The 14,494-nt window shown below is 39.0% G+C and overlaps 1 protein-coding gene and 1 long non-coding RNA gene across 3 annotated transcripts in view; one reads left to right on the forward strand and one right to left on the reverse strand.

The window, feature by feature from the left end:
• LOC137762387 (uncharacterized) overlaps positions 1–13,131 on the reverse strand; it is a 248,290-nt gene extending 235,159 nt beyond the window's left edge. The window contains exon 1 of the long non-coding RNA XR_011073543.1: positions 12,261–13,131. This is a non-coding gene — a long non-coding RNA (uncharacterized lncRNA). The remainder of the gene's footprint in view (positions 1–12,260) is intronic.
• Positions 12,942–14,494, forward strand: part of SH3GLB1 (SH3 domain containing GRB2 like, endophilin B1) — a 34,662-nt gene continuing 33,109 nt past the window's right edge. Inside the window, exon 1 of one of the 2 annotated variants that reach the window (XM_068540238.1) lies at positions 12,942–13,362. In XM_068540238.1, the coding sequence (XP_068396339.1) occupies positions 13,291–13,362 (72 nt within the window). In that variant the 5' untranslated portion in view covers positions 12,942–13,290. The remainder of the gene's footprint in view (positions 13,363–14,494) is intronic. The other variant, XM_068540239.1, reaches the window with a different exon arrangement.

Here is a 14,494-nt window from a genome sequence, read left to right on the forward strand (position 1 = left end):
ATACTACAAAATAAGAAAATTACAGACCGATATCACTGATGAATATAGATGCAAAAATCCTCAACAAAATACTAGCAAACAGAATCCAACAACACACTAAAAGGATCATACACCATGATCAAGTGGGATTTATCCCATCGATGCAAGGATTCTTCAATATATGCAAATCAATCAATGTGATACACCATATTAACAAATTGAAGAATAATAACCATATGATCATCTCAATAGATGCAGAAAAAGCTTTTGACAAAATTCAACACCCATTTATGATAAAAACTCTCCAGAAAGTGAGCATAGAGGGAACCTACCTCAACATAATAAAGGCCATCTACGACAAACCCACAGCCAACATCATTCTCAATGGTGAAAAACTGAAAGCATTTCCTCTAAGATCAGGAACAAGACAAGGATGTCCACTCTCACCACTATTATTCAACATAGTTTTGGAAGTCCTAGACATGGCTATCATAGAAGAAAAAGAAATAAAATTAATACAAATTGGAAAAGAAGAAGTAAAATTGTCACTTTTTGCAGATGACATGATACTATACATAGAGAATCCTAAAGATGCCACCAGAAAACTACTAGAGCTAATCAATGAATTTGGTAAAGTTGCAGGATACAAAATTAATGCACAGAAATCTCTGGCATTCCTATACACTAATGATGAAAAATCTGAAAGAGAAATTAAGGAAATACTCCCATTTACCGTTGCAACAAAAATAATAAAATACCTAGGAATAAACCTACCTAGGGAGACAATAGACCTGTATGCAGAAAACTATAAGACACTGATGAAAGAAATTAAAGATGATACCAACAGATGGAGAGATATACCATGTTCTTGGATTGGAAGAATCAATATTGTGAAAATGACTATACTGCCCAAAGCAATCTACAGATTCAATGCAATCCCTATCAAATTACCAATGGCATTTTTTACGGAACTAGAACAAAAAATCTTAAAATTTGTATGGAGACACAAAAGACCCCGAATAGCCAAAGCAGTCTTGAGGGAAAAAAACGGAGCTGGAGGAATCAGACTCCCTGACTTCAGACTATACTACAAAGCTACAGTAATCAAGACAATATGGTACTGGCAAAAAACAGAAATATAGATCAATGGAACAAGATAGAAAGCCCAGAGATAAACCCACGCACCTATGGTCAACTAATCTATGACAAAGGACGCAAGGATATACAATGGAGAAAAGACAGTCTCTTCAATATGTGGTGCTGGGAAAACCAGACAGCTACATGTAAAAGAAAGAAATTAGAACGCTCCCTAACACCATACACAAAAATAAACTCAATATGCACTCGATACCTAAATGTAAGACCAGGCACTATAAAACTCTTAGAGGAAGACATAGAACACTCTTTGACATAAATCACAGCAAGATCTTTTTTGATCCACCTCCTAGAGTAATGGAAATAAAAACAAAACTAAACAAATGGGACCTAATGAAACTTCAAAGCTTTTGCACAGCAAAGGAAACTATAAACAAGACGAAAAGACAACCCTCAGAATGGGAGAAAATATTTGCGAACGAATCCACAGGCAAAGAATTAATCTCCAAAATATATAAACAGCTTATGCAGCTCAATATTAAAAAAAAAAAAACCCAATCCAAAAATGGGCAGAAGACCTAAATAGATATTTCTCCAAAGAAGACATACAGATGGCCAAGAAGCACATGAAAAGCTGCTCAACATCACTAATTATTACAGAAATGCAAATCAAAACTACAAGGTATCACCTCACACCAGTTAGAATGGGCATCATCAGAATATCTACAAACAACAAATGCTGGAGAGGATGTGGAGAAAAGGGAACCCTCTTGCACTGTTGTTGGGAATGTAAATTGATACAGCCACTATGGAGAACAGTATGGAGGTTCCTTAAAAAACTAAAAATAGAATTAACATATGATCCAGGAATCCCACTACTGGGCATACACCCAGAGAAAACCATAATTCAAAAAGACACATGCACCCCAATGTTCATTGCAGCACTATTTACAATAGCCAGGTCATGGAAGCCACCTGAATGCCCATCGACAGACGAATGGATAAAGAAGTTGTAGTACATATATACAATGGAATATTACTCAGCCATAAGAAGGAACGAAATTGGGTCATTTGTTGACACGTGGATGGATCTAGAGACTGTCATACAGAGTGAAGTATGTCAGAAAAACAAATATCGTATATTAACGCTTATCTGTGGAACCTAGAAAAATGGTACAGATGAACTGGTCTGCAGGGCAGAAATTGAGACACAGATGTAGAGAATAAACATAAGGACACCAAGGGGGGTAAGCCGCGGGGTGGTGCGGGGGGTGGTGTGATGAATTGGGCGATTGGGATTGACATGTATACACTGATGTATATAAAATTGATGACTAATAAGAACCTGCTGGGGCTTCCCTGGTGGTGCAGTGGTTGAGAATCTGCCTGCCAATGCAGGGGACATGGGTTCGAGCCCTGGTCTGGGAAGATCCCACATGCCGTGGAGCAACTAGGCCCATGAGCCACAATTACTGAGCCTGCATGTCTGGAGCCTGTGCCCCGCAACAAGAGAGGCCGCAACAGTGAAAAGCCTGCGCACCGCGATGAAGAGTGGCCCCCGCTTGCCACAACTAGAGAAAGCCCTCACATAGAAACGAAGACCCAACACAGCCAAAAAATAAAATAAATAAATAAATAAAGTAAATTTTAAAAAAATAATAATAATAAAGTGCTAAGTAGAACACCTGGCAAAAAAAGAACCTGCTGTATAAAGAAATAAATAAAATTTTAAAAAATAGAGAAAAAAAAAAGAACAGAATTCTGAGCTGAGCTATTTTGAAGTGTAGAGAAGGGAAAATGGCATATCTCAAACTGAACAGCCTATCTTCTCAGGGAAGTAAGAGATAAGAAAATCTATTGAAATTAACATGAGGTGTCTTAAAGTCCATAAGGGATAGAAATGACTAGGCAAGAAACTGAATAGGATATCTGTAAGATATGACTCAAGTAGTTCTTATTTTTGAAAAAAATTGAAAGATTGTTAAAATGATAATTATTGACACTGGGTGACGGAATATTGGAATTTATTATACTGTTCTCACTAAGTATGTGTATGATTGAAATTTTCATAATAAAATGTTTAAAATTTTATAAAAAAACATAAAATGGGGAAACAGTAGAGTAAAAATGGAGAACTTTAGATGCAATCAAATTTAAGTTACTGACTTAAGAAAGACTGTTATAGGTATAAGTTGTTATATATAAGCCTCACAATAACCACAAAGCAAAATCATATAGTAGATACACAAAAGAGATAGAGAAAGAAGTATAAGTATACCACTAAAAACTCATCAAACCACAAAAGAAGAGAGCAAGAGAAGAAGAAAGGAACAGAGAGGAACTACAAAACAATCAGAAAACAATTAACAAAATGGCAATAAGTACATACCTTTCAATAATTTCTTTAAATGTAAATTACTTAATTCTCCAATCAAAAGACATAGAGTGGATAAATAGGTTAAAAAAAAAAAAAAAACAAGACCCATACATGCTGCCTACAAGAGACTCACTTCAGATGTCAGGACACACACAGCCTGAAAGTGAAAAGATGAAAAAAGATATTCTTTGAAAATGAAAAGCAAAAGAAAGAGTAGCATACTTATATCAGACAAAATAGACTTTAAAACAAAGACTATAATAAGAGACAAAGAAGAGCATTACATAATGATAAAGAAGTCAATCCAAAAAGAAGATACATTTGTAAACATTTCTGCACCCAATATAGGAGCAACTAAATATATAAAACAAATATTAATAGACCTAAAGAGAGAAATAGACTGCAGTACAACGGTAGGGGACTTTAATACCCCATTTACATGAATGGATAGATCATCCAGACTGAAAATTAAAAAACATCAGCCTTAAATAACATGTTAGACCAGTTGAACATAACAGACATACAGAACGTTCCACCCTGAAACAATACACATTCTTCTCAAGTGCACATGGAAGATTCTCCATGATAGATCATATGTTAGAGCACAAAACAAATCTTAAAATTAAGATTGAAATCATATCAAGCATCTTTTCCAACCACAATAATATACTAGAAATTAATTCCAAGAAGAAAACTAGAAAATCACAAGTATGTGGAGATTAAACAACATGCTACTGAACAACAAATGGGTCAACAAAGAAATCAAAGGGAAAATTAAAAATACCTTGAAACAAATGAAAACAGAAATATAGCGTTCCAAAATCTATGGGATGCAGCAAAAGCAGTTCTAAGAAGTAAGTTCATAGTGATACAGGCTTATCTCAAGAACAAGAAAAATCTCAAATAAACACTCCATCTTTACACTTAAAGGAACCAGAAAAAGAAGAACAAATGAAGCACAAAGTTAGTAAAAAGAAAGAAATAACAAACATTAGAGCAGAAATAAATAAAATAGAAACTAAAAAGACAATAGAAAAGATCAGTGAACCTAAGAGTTGGTTCTTTGAAAAGATAAAATTCACAAACCTTTAGCTAGACTCACCAAGCAAAAGAGAGGACTCAATAAAAAAAATCAGAAATGAAAGAAAAGCTATTACAACTGATATCACAGAAATACACAGGATCATAAAGGAGCACTATGAACAATTATAAGCCAACAAATTTGACAACCTAGAAGAAATGGATACATTCCTAGAAACACGCAACCTACCAATACTGAATCAGGAAGAAACAGAAAATCTGAACTGACTAATTACTAGAAGGAGATTGAATCAGTAATCAAAAACCTCGCAACGAGGATACCACAAGAAAAGAAAATTAGAAGCCAATATACCTAGTGAACATAGATGCAAAAATCCTCAATATAATCTTAGCAAACTGAGTTCAACAATATATTTAAAAGATCATATACCATGACCAAGTGGGATTTATTCAGGGATGCACGGATGGTTCAATATCCACAAATCAAGCAATGTGATATACCACATTAACAAAATGAAGGATGAAAATCATATGATCATCTCAAAAGATGCAGAGAAAGCATTTGACAATATCCAACACCCATTTCTGATTTTAAAAAACCTCAACACAACAAAGGCCATATATGAGAAGCCCACAGCTAACACCATACTCAAAGATGAAAAGCTAAAAGCATTTCCCTTAAGATCAGGAACAAGACAAGGATGCCAACTCTTTCCACTTTATTCAACATAGTATTAAAAGTCCTAGCCAGAGAAATTGGGCAAGAAGAGAAAAACAAAAGGCATCCAAGTTAGAAAGGAAGAAGGAAACTATCACTATTTGCAGATCACATGATACGGAAAACCCTAAGGACTCCACCAAAACAAATTGTTAGAACTAATAAATAAAGTCAGTAAAGTTGCATGATACAAAATCAATATACAAAAATCTGTTGTGTCTATATGCAGTAATAATGAACTATCAGAAAGAGAAATGAAGAAAGCATCGAAAATAATAAAATTCCTAGGAACAAATTTAATCAAGGAGGTGAAAGACCTGTGTATTTAAAACTACAAAACATTAGTGGAAAAAATTGAAGGAACAAATAAATGGAAAGATATGTCATGCTCATGAATCGGAAGAATCAATATTATTAAAATATCCATTCTACCCAAAGCAATCTACAGATTCAACACAATCCCTATCAAAATTCCAATGGCATTTTTCCAAATCCCTATCAAAATTCCAATGGCATTTTTAAAATTTGTATGGAACCATAAAAGACCCTGAATAGCCAAAGCAATCTTGAGAAAGAAGAACAAAGCTAGCGGCATCATGCTCCCTGATTTGAAAACGGGGCTAAAATAATTTTTTAAGTGTAGTAGTGGCATAAAAACAGACATATAGATCAATAAAACAGAACAGACCACCCAGAAATAAATCTACATTTATATGGTCAATTTATGACAAAGGAAGCAAGAGTATACAATGGAGAAAAGACGGTCTCTTTCAATAAATGGTACTGGTAAAATTGGACAGTCACTTGCAAAAGAATGAAATTGGACCATTATCTTACACTACATACAAAAATTTACTCAAAATAAAGACTTGAACATAAGACCTGAAATCATAAAACTCCAACAAGAAAATAGGTGGTAAGTTCTTTGAGGTAAGTCTTGGAGATTTTTTAATTTTTAAAAATTTTTTAATTTTATTTTTTAACATCTTTATTGGAGTATAATTGCTTTACAATGGTGTGTTAGTTTCTGCTTTATAATCAGCTGTACAAATACATATATCCCCATATCTCCTCCCTCTTGCATCTCCCTCTCACCCTCCCTATCCCACCCCTCTAGGTGGACACAAAGCACTGAGCTGATCTCCCTATGCTATGTGGCTGCTTCCCACTAGCTATCTATTTTACGTTTGGTAGTGTATATATGTTCATGCCACTCTCTCACTTCGTCCCAGCTTACCCTTTCCCCTCCCCGTGTCCTCAAGTCCATTCTCTACGTCTGCGTCTTTACTCCTGTCTTGCCCCTAGGTTCTCCAGAACCTTTTTTTTTTTTTTAGATTCCATACATATGTGTTAGCATATGGTATTTGTTTTTCTCTTTCTGACTTACTTCACTCTGTATGACAGACTCTAGGTCCATCCACCTCACTACAAATAACTCAATTTCATTTCTTTTTATGGCTGAGTAATATTCCATTGTATATATGTGCCACATCTTCTTTATCCATTCATCTGTCGATGGACACTTAGGTTGTTTCCATGTCCTGGCTATTGTAAATAGAGCTGCAATGAACATTGTGGTACATGACTCTTTGAATCATCAAAAAATCTACAAACAATAAATGCTGGAGAGGGTGTGGAGAAAAGGGAACCCTCTTGCACTGTTGGTGGGAATGTAAACTGATACAGCCACTATGGAGAACAGTATGGAGGTTCCTTAAAAAACTAAAAATAGAACTACCATATGACCCAGCAATCCCACTACTGGGCATATACCCAGAGATTTTTTTTTAATCTGACACCAAAAGCAAATGCGACAAAAGCAAAAATAAACAAGTGGAACTACATAAAACTAAAAATCATTTGCACAGCAAAGGAAACCACCACACCAACAACATGAAAAGGCAACCTACTGAGTGGGAGAAAATATTTTCAAGTAATATATCTGATGAGGGATTAATATCTAAAATATATAAAGAATTCATACTACTCAATAGCAAAAAAAAAGAAAATCCTATTTTTTAAATGGGCTGAAGATCTGAATAGACATTTTTCCAAAGAAGACATACAGATGGCCATCAGGTACATGAAAAGATGCTCAACATCACTAATCATCAGGGAAATTCAAATCAAAATCACAGTGAAATATTACCTCACATATGTCAGAATGGCTATTATCAAAAAGACAACAAATAACAGGTATTGGTGAGGATGTGGAAAAAAGGGACATGCACTGTTAGTGGGAATGTAAACTGGTGCAGTCACTATGGAAAACAGTAAGGAGATTCCTCAAAAAATTAAAAATAGAATTACCATATGACCTAGCAATTCCACCTCTCAGTATTTATCTGAAGAAAACAAAAACACTAACTCAAAAAGATATCTGCACCCCCATGTTCATTACAGCATTATTTACCATAGCCAAGATATAGAAACAACCTAAGTGTCCATCAACGGATGAAAGGATAAAGAAAATGTGGTATATACACACAATGGACTATTATGTAGCCATAAAAAGAATGAAATCTTGCCATTTGCAACAACATGGATGGATCTTCAGGGTATTATGCTAAGTGAAGTAAGTCAGACAAAGACAAATAGTATATGATCTCACTTACATGTGGAATCTAAACAGAAATAAAAACAAAAGAAACTAGCTCATAGATACAAAGAACTGATTGGTGGTTGCCAGAGGGGGAAGGGGAAAAGAAGAAATAGGTGACGGGAGTCAAAATATATAAACCTTCAGTGATAAAATAAACACGTCCTGGGGATGTAATATACAGTCTGGTGACTATAGTTACTAATGCTGTATTCAATATTTGAAAGTTGCTAAGAGAGTAGATCTTAGAAGTTCTCATCACAAGAAAAAAAATTTTTTTAACTATGTAAGGTGACTAATGTTAACTAGAATAATCATGGTGATCATTTCACAATGTATACAAATAGCGTATCTTTACATTGTACACTTAAAACTAATATAATGTTAAATGTCAATGATACCTCAATTTTTTAAAAAAGAGGATAAAGACAAGAAACAGTTCAGAGGAAAAAAACTGCCAGGACTCGATCAATCAGACATGGGAAATAAGAGGAAATAATCAAAGGGGATCCGTTTTCTAGCTTAGGTGACTTGGTGCATATAATTCAACTTAAAGTTATAGGAAACCCAAAAAGAAAAGTAACTTTCAGAAAGAGTAAACTACAACAGGCTCAGCACTGGAAATACTGAATCTGTAGTTGGAAATTTAGGTTGGGGAGGAGGAGTCACAAAAGAACTGTATGCAGCTTTATTTGATTACTTTATTCATTTAACAAGAGTATTTGAGAATACGCTATGTTGCCAGGAACGTAGACCATAAAAATATAAAAATGAACAAGAAATGGTTGCTGCCCAGAAGATGAAAACGTAATGTATCTGTAGGCAGAGGGTAGAGACTGGCAGACCAAGTTCTCAGAGGATGATACGTACATTCTCAACCTCGGCCACACATTAGAATCACCTGTGGGAACTTCTGACCACCCCAATGCCCAGTCCATGCTCTGGGGTTGTGATCTAGGCATCAGTGGATGCTTAAACTCTCCAGGTGATGCCAATATGCAGCCAAGATTAAGAAAGCAGTAGCTCAAATCAGAAGAGAACACCTAGGACACTTCCTTTGAAATATTTGGCAGTATTTGGGGGAGGAGTGTGGAGAAGGATAAGAGGTAGAAATAAGAGAATTTTATTGAAGGAGCTCCCTCCATATAGCTTGATGATTCATAGTTTCTCTGCAGAGAAAACATATCAAAGGCTAAAAATAAGAGTATATGAGAATAAGGCAGGCATCTTAGGAGAGTGGCAAAATTTTGCAGTAGGCTCTGCAGAGTGTGTGAAAAAGAGTTAATTAGGAAGAAGCAGAAGCATTTTAGGTAGTTATAAAGGTTCAATGGAAGTTAGCAATCATGCATTGATACGAGCATCCATCTACAAGGTTGTACAATTCTCCCTAATGATGCTTGGCAGTTTGAGAGCACGCACAGAGAAAACATTCAACCAGGAAGGTAGATTGATAGGTCAGGAGGATAAAGGGAACTGAGAGTGCTGGTGAAAGTTAAAAATAGGACAAATAAAAACAAGGCATGGGATTGCAGGCCTTGATGATGATGAGAACACACTCAAATGAGTAAAGAAGTCAGAGATCAAAGGAGGGGGAATTTTGGTCAAAACAAAGTTTCCAAATCCAAGATTTCAAGATAGCAGAGTACAGGGTGAGTATGGCAATAGGTACCTAATCACTCTTGCTACCTGTCTTTGCCCCTCTCCAACCCATTATCCACACTGCCCAAAACCTGATATTTCTAAGTTGAAAGTGTAATCATATCTCCCCACCCTCATGCCTCAATCTGCCAGATGAACTCCATCAAAAGCCAGCTCAAGACAGGGAGATCAGCTCGGTGCTTTGCGACCACCTAGAGGGGTGGGATAGGGAGGGTGGGAGGGAGGGAGACGCAAGAGGGAAGAGATATGGGGACATATGTATATGTATAACTGATTCACTTTGTTATAAAGCAGAAACTAACACACCATTGTAAAGTAATTATACTCCAATAAAGATGTTAAAAAAAAAAAAAGCCAGCTCAAGAAGTCTTAATTATCACCTCCCCTATTCTGATAAGTTAATACCCACCTCCTCTACACTTTCTCACCCTTGCCCAATCTTAAACAAGCTTTTACAGGTACCGTTCACACACTGCTTTACTTAACAAGTTTGTTTCCCCTACTAGATTCTGAGTTCCCTAAAAGCTGGAACCAAGTATTATCATCTTTTAATCCATATTTCAACAATCTTCCTGATAAATGCAGCAAGTAGAAGTATCGATTCTGGCATTTCTTGTTTGCTTATGCTTGTATCAACACTTTTAATGATGATTTATTTGGGGAAAACTCTTTAGGCTACCTGTCCATTACTGTGAAGTTTTATTCAGTTAAAACTAGATAGATAATATAATCTACAAAGACATGGAACCAGTCACAATGTATTATGTAACCATATGCTGAAGCACATAATCAAAGTAAAGTACTAATTTCAACTCTTCCAAGTTGTGGAATTCCAACTCTTCCCTTAGGATACTTCATTTACTGTTTGTTTGTGATGTGTGTCTATCTGATAAACACAAGGTGGGGACACCAGTGTCAATCCGTATTTTTAAAAAATTAATGAAACAAAAATTTCTATTTATTAGATAAAAGTAAACGCAAGCCAAACTTCTAAGATATCTTAATGCGCCCCAGTGTATCATCTTGCACACCCCATGAAGTATACAGACCTCCACTTTCGATGTCATTGGTCTAAACATAAGGTAATGAACACTTTGTCAGCCACCACAAAAAAAAAAGCATTAAAATATATACTACCTAAAATGCCATTTTTATAAAAATTTTGTTTATTTTTTAAGCTAAAAGCTTTGGGGATAATTTCAGATATTCAGCACTTTATATGAACTTTAAAAGATTGCTTTCCTAATACCTTGAACTATTGGAATAAGAAGTTAGTATGGCGGACAGAAAAAGAAAGCATTAAAAGGTGATCTGGAACACTTACAAAAAGACCAAGCCTCCAAATTAAAATTCAGATTACTAGGTACAGGCTGGAGGTGAACGTTTAAGAGCACTCTGGACTCCCCTAGGCATTTTATCATACTTATGACTACTTATTCAATTTCTGTTTTATGGGATTAGTTATAAACTCCCATGAGAGCAAGCGCTGTCTGCCTTGTTGCCTGCTATATTCCCAGTCATAAGAACAATGCCATGTGGCACACAGATGTTCAAAAAATATTTGCTAAATGAATGAATGAAAGAATGAAGTAATATAACTGAAGTTTCAATTAAGAAACTAATCAAAGAAAACAACAACAATAAATAAGTACTAAACATTGAGCTTTAAGGAATACTTAGAGTAAAGCCATCAGAAGTGCCAGCAAAATAGAGTGAGAAAGTCCAGGAGGTAGCAGGGAAACCAGGAAACAATAAGGCCCGGGAAAGAGGTGTGTTGTGGGAAGGAGCTGGGTAGAGTCACTGTGGAAGTCTGAGAAAAGGCCGTTTGATTTATCAGGAAGATAACTGGCAACCTCAGGAATGCTGTTTAGGTATAGTTAACAGAAGTGGAAATCAACTGCATGGAACTAGGCAGGAAATTCTAAGATGGTAAGGATGGTAAGGAAATAGAGACAACACACTAGTCTTATGAATTCGTCAGTGAAACAAGAGAATCAGTTTTATAGCTATAGAGGGCTCAACAAGAACAAGTGAAGATTTTTTTTCAAATTAGGAGAGCTACAAGTTTGAGGAAGAGGATCCAGAGTTTTTTCCTCTAATGGTGAAGGCGGTGTTGTGTTCCTTTTGTAGAAACAGACATAGATTATGACAAATATACTTGTGAAGACAGACATCTGGAGAGAGAGAAAATGTTTTCCACATAAAAATCTAAAATGGACAGTAAAGAACAAGATTCCTGATTACATATTTCCTTTTCCATATTTCTGGAAAAATGAGAAGAAAGATAGATGGAGTTGACTCTTTCTTTCGTAGTTACCTTAGAAAGAAGTGGTTGTTTCTGTCACCACCACAAAGAACACAAATATTTATGTTATCTGCTGTTCCTTATAATACCCTTAGGAACTAATCTTTGTGCCTTTAGCATAGCTCCTACTGCTGTGACCGCTGCTTCAGTACAACACTGAAGCATGAATGTGAGCTCATTTCATTGCCTGCCGGGCCTGCATTTTTCCAGTCCTATTGTAACACAAGGGCACAGAGACACAAAAAATACATAGAGCTTTTTTTTACTCTTGAAATACTAAGGTCTCTCCCTCCGTTCTTGCACCTGTTTTAAATCAGTTCAAACATAGGCTGTATCCTGAAGACTGCTTTAGAAGCCATTCGGAATTACCGGGTTTTGAACAGATTTCACATCATATTCTCATTAGTTATTAAAATTCACATCATATTTTCATTAGTTATTAAAATTCGCCTCGCTGAATAGTTAAGGGTTATTCTATCTCACTCACCATCTTATACGTTCTCCACCCGGCATTTGGTGTCCTGGGCACCGTATTTTGCACCAAGTATGCACCTAGTGTTGATCTTGTAATCCAGCACGTTAGGCAGTCACAAAATCCTTGTGGCAGCAAATAGAAACAGAACTGGAGCAGGCGGTGGGGGGTGTCTCTGAAGGTTGTCAAGTAACCGAACTGAGAGCTTCCTGAGGGCAGGGACAATCTTGTTCAGCATGGTATCTCCAGCACATGATTCAATCCTGGTACACGGCAGATACTCAATAATGCTGAATGAATGAACAACAGGCTCGGTGGGGACATTAAATTCGACCCTATTCTGCAAACGTTCGCCAAGTGCCATCCAGGCGTCAGGGACCAGCGGGGCGCGGGTGCTACATGATGACAGGGAGCTGGTGGTTCTAATTCCACAGATACTGTAATTTTATGCTACAACTTCCATATTTTCACTTAAAACAAAAAGGGGGGATTTGGGTTGTCTCTGCTCTTGGTTCTCAGGGGCTTACTTGCAAACACGCAGCGCCACAGCTGCCCCGCGGCGCGACCCTGACAACGAACACGACCCTCCCCGAGGCGGAACTGGCCAAGCTCCCAGCGCGCCCCGCGGCGATCCTGAAGGGGTCGCTGTTCCCGCGATAACCTCTACAAAGGCTCCGCCCCGTGGCCCGCGTTCTCTTCCTCCGTTGGGGACCCGGACTTTTACGGCCGGGTTGCCCGGTTGTCCTCTGCAGGCCCACCGCTGCCCCTGCCGACGTTAGTGGCAGCACTCCCGGAGGGGCAGGCCCTGTGTCTCGGCCGCCGCCGCCGCCTGGGCGCGCGGCCGGCTCCGAGGCGCTAGTTCTCTCCCCTCGCCCCACCCTCTCTCTCCCCCTTCACGGAAACGACAGCTGCGGCGGCGGGACTGGCGCCGCCTCCCTCCACCTACCACGTCTGCCCCCGCCACTCGCCCGGCGCCCCAGCCCGGCCGCGGCGCCTCAGCCTCCCCTTTAGGTCAGCCGGCAGCTCCGCCCGGCTGCCTCCCAGGATGAACATCATGGACTTCAACGTGAAGAAGCTGGCGGCCGACGCGGGCACCTTCCTCAGTCGTGCAGTGCAGGTACCGCGGCGGGAAGAAGGGGTGGCGACTCCCGAAGGGGCCAGGGAGGGTTCACCCGAGGCGGCCGCGCCCTCCGCACCCGGCTTCGCCGACCGCCCGGCGGGCCTGCTGCGGCCGGAGGCCCGGGTTATGGGCGCGGCCTGGTGCCCCTCTGGGCCCGGCGGCCGTTTTCCTCCCTGCTCCTGCCCAACCGCAGCTCCCGGTGAAGCGAGGCGGAGTGGGGACGGGGCCCGGAGCTTCCTCCCTCCTCTGGAGGTCGCCTTGATTTTGGCTTCGGGCCGAGGCACAGCACCATCCGCTTTTCTGACCTCACGACGCCGGTGCTCGTGTGACCTCCCTCCCGGGGCTGGCGGAGGCCTTGCGAGTCCGCGGCGTAACGGACCGTTCTTGAACCACCCCCACCCTTTCATTTCGTCTCTCTCACTCTCCTCGCCGAGTCCAAGAAGGAAGTTTCCTTTTCCTGCCCCTCAACCCAGAGAGCTGCCAGCACAGTTCCCTGCAGTCCTCTCTCACCCCGAGAGGACGGTCCCTGGGCTTGGCAGTCCGCGGGAGAAATGGAGATCGCCAGTTGGCGTCCAGACTTTGCCAGGGCCACTGAGTTTGGGGGGTTCCCACTCATTTTCGAAATGGGAAGCACTGACAGTAGGGCAGCGCGAGAGAAAGGGAAGATTCATGTTGTGCTTCTAGTCACAGGGACATTTTTCAAATACACTTTAAGGGGAAAAGTTGACCGTCTCGCGGTATTCAGAAATCAAGGAAGTGTCAGTACTAGGGAACTTGGACAGTTTTCTACAGTCATCACCCACATTATGCCAACTCAGTTAAATCTACGAACAGATGTAAATTTCACCACAGCATGGGTTGTAAACAGTCTGGTGTTTAAGTTGATGACATAGTCACAGTAGCAACAACATTCTCTTTTGTAAAGAGAAAACAAAAATAGTTTTCTAATATAACATACCAAATTGATACTGAAATAAATCATTTATATGCATCACCGCTTTCCTTATCTCCTTTACCCCGGTTTTATTGGCATAGTTGATCTTACATTGCACTATTTTTGGCAAAGAGTCATAGAACTAGAGCAAGATAATGGCTGCCTATATTGTGAGCTTTGGTGTTGTTTCAGTGC

This window comes from Eschrichtius robustus, chromosome 3 (assembly GCF_028021215.1).
Source record: "Eschrichtius robustus isolate mEscRob2 chromosome 3, mEscRob2.pri, whole genome shotgun sequence".
In the NCBI taxonomy this organism is placed as follows: domain Eukaryota; kingdom Metazoa; phylum Chordata; class Mammalia; order Artiodactyla; family Eschrichtiidae; genus Eschrichtius; species Eschrichtius robustus.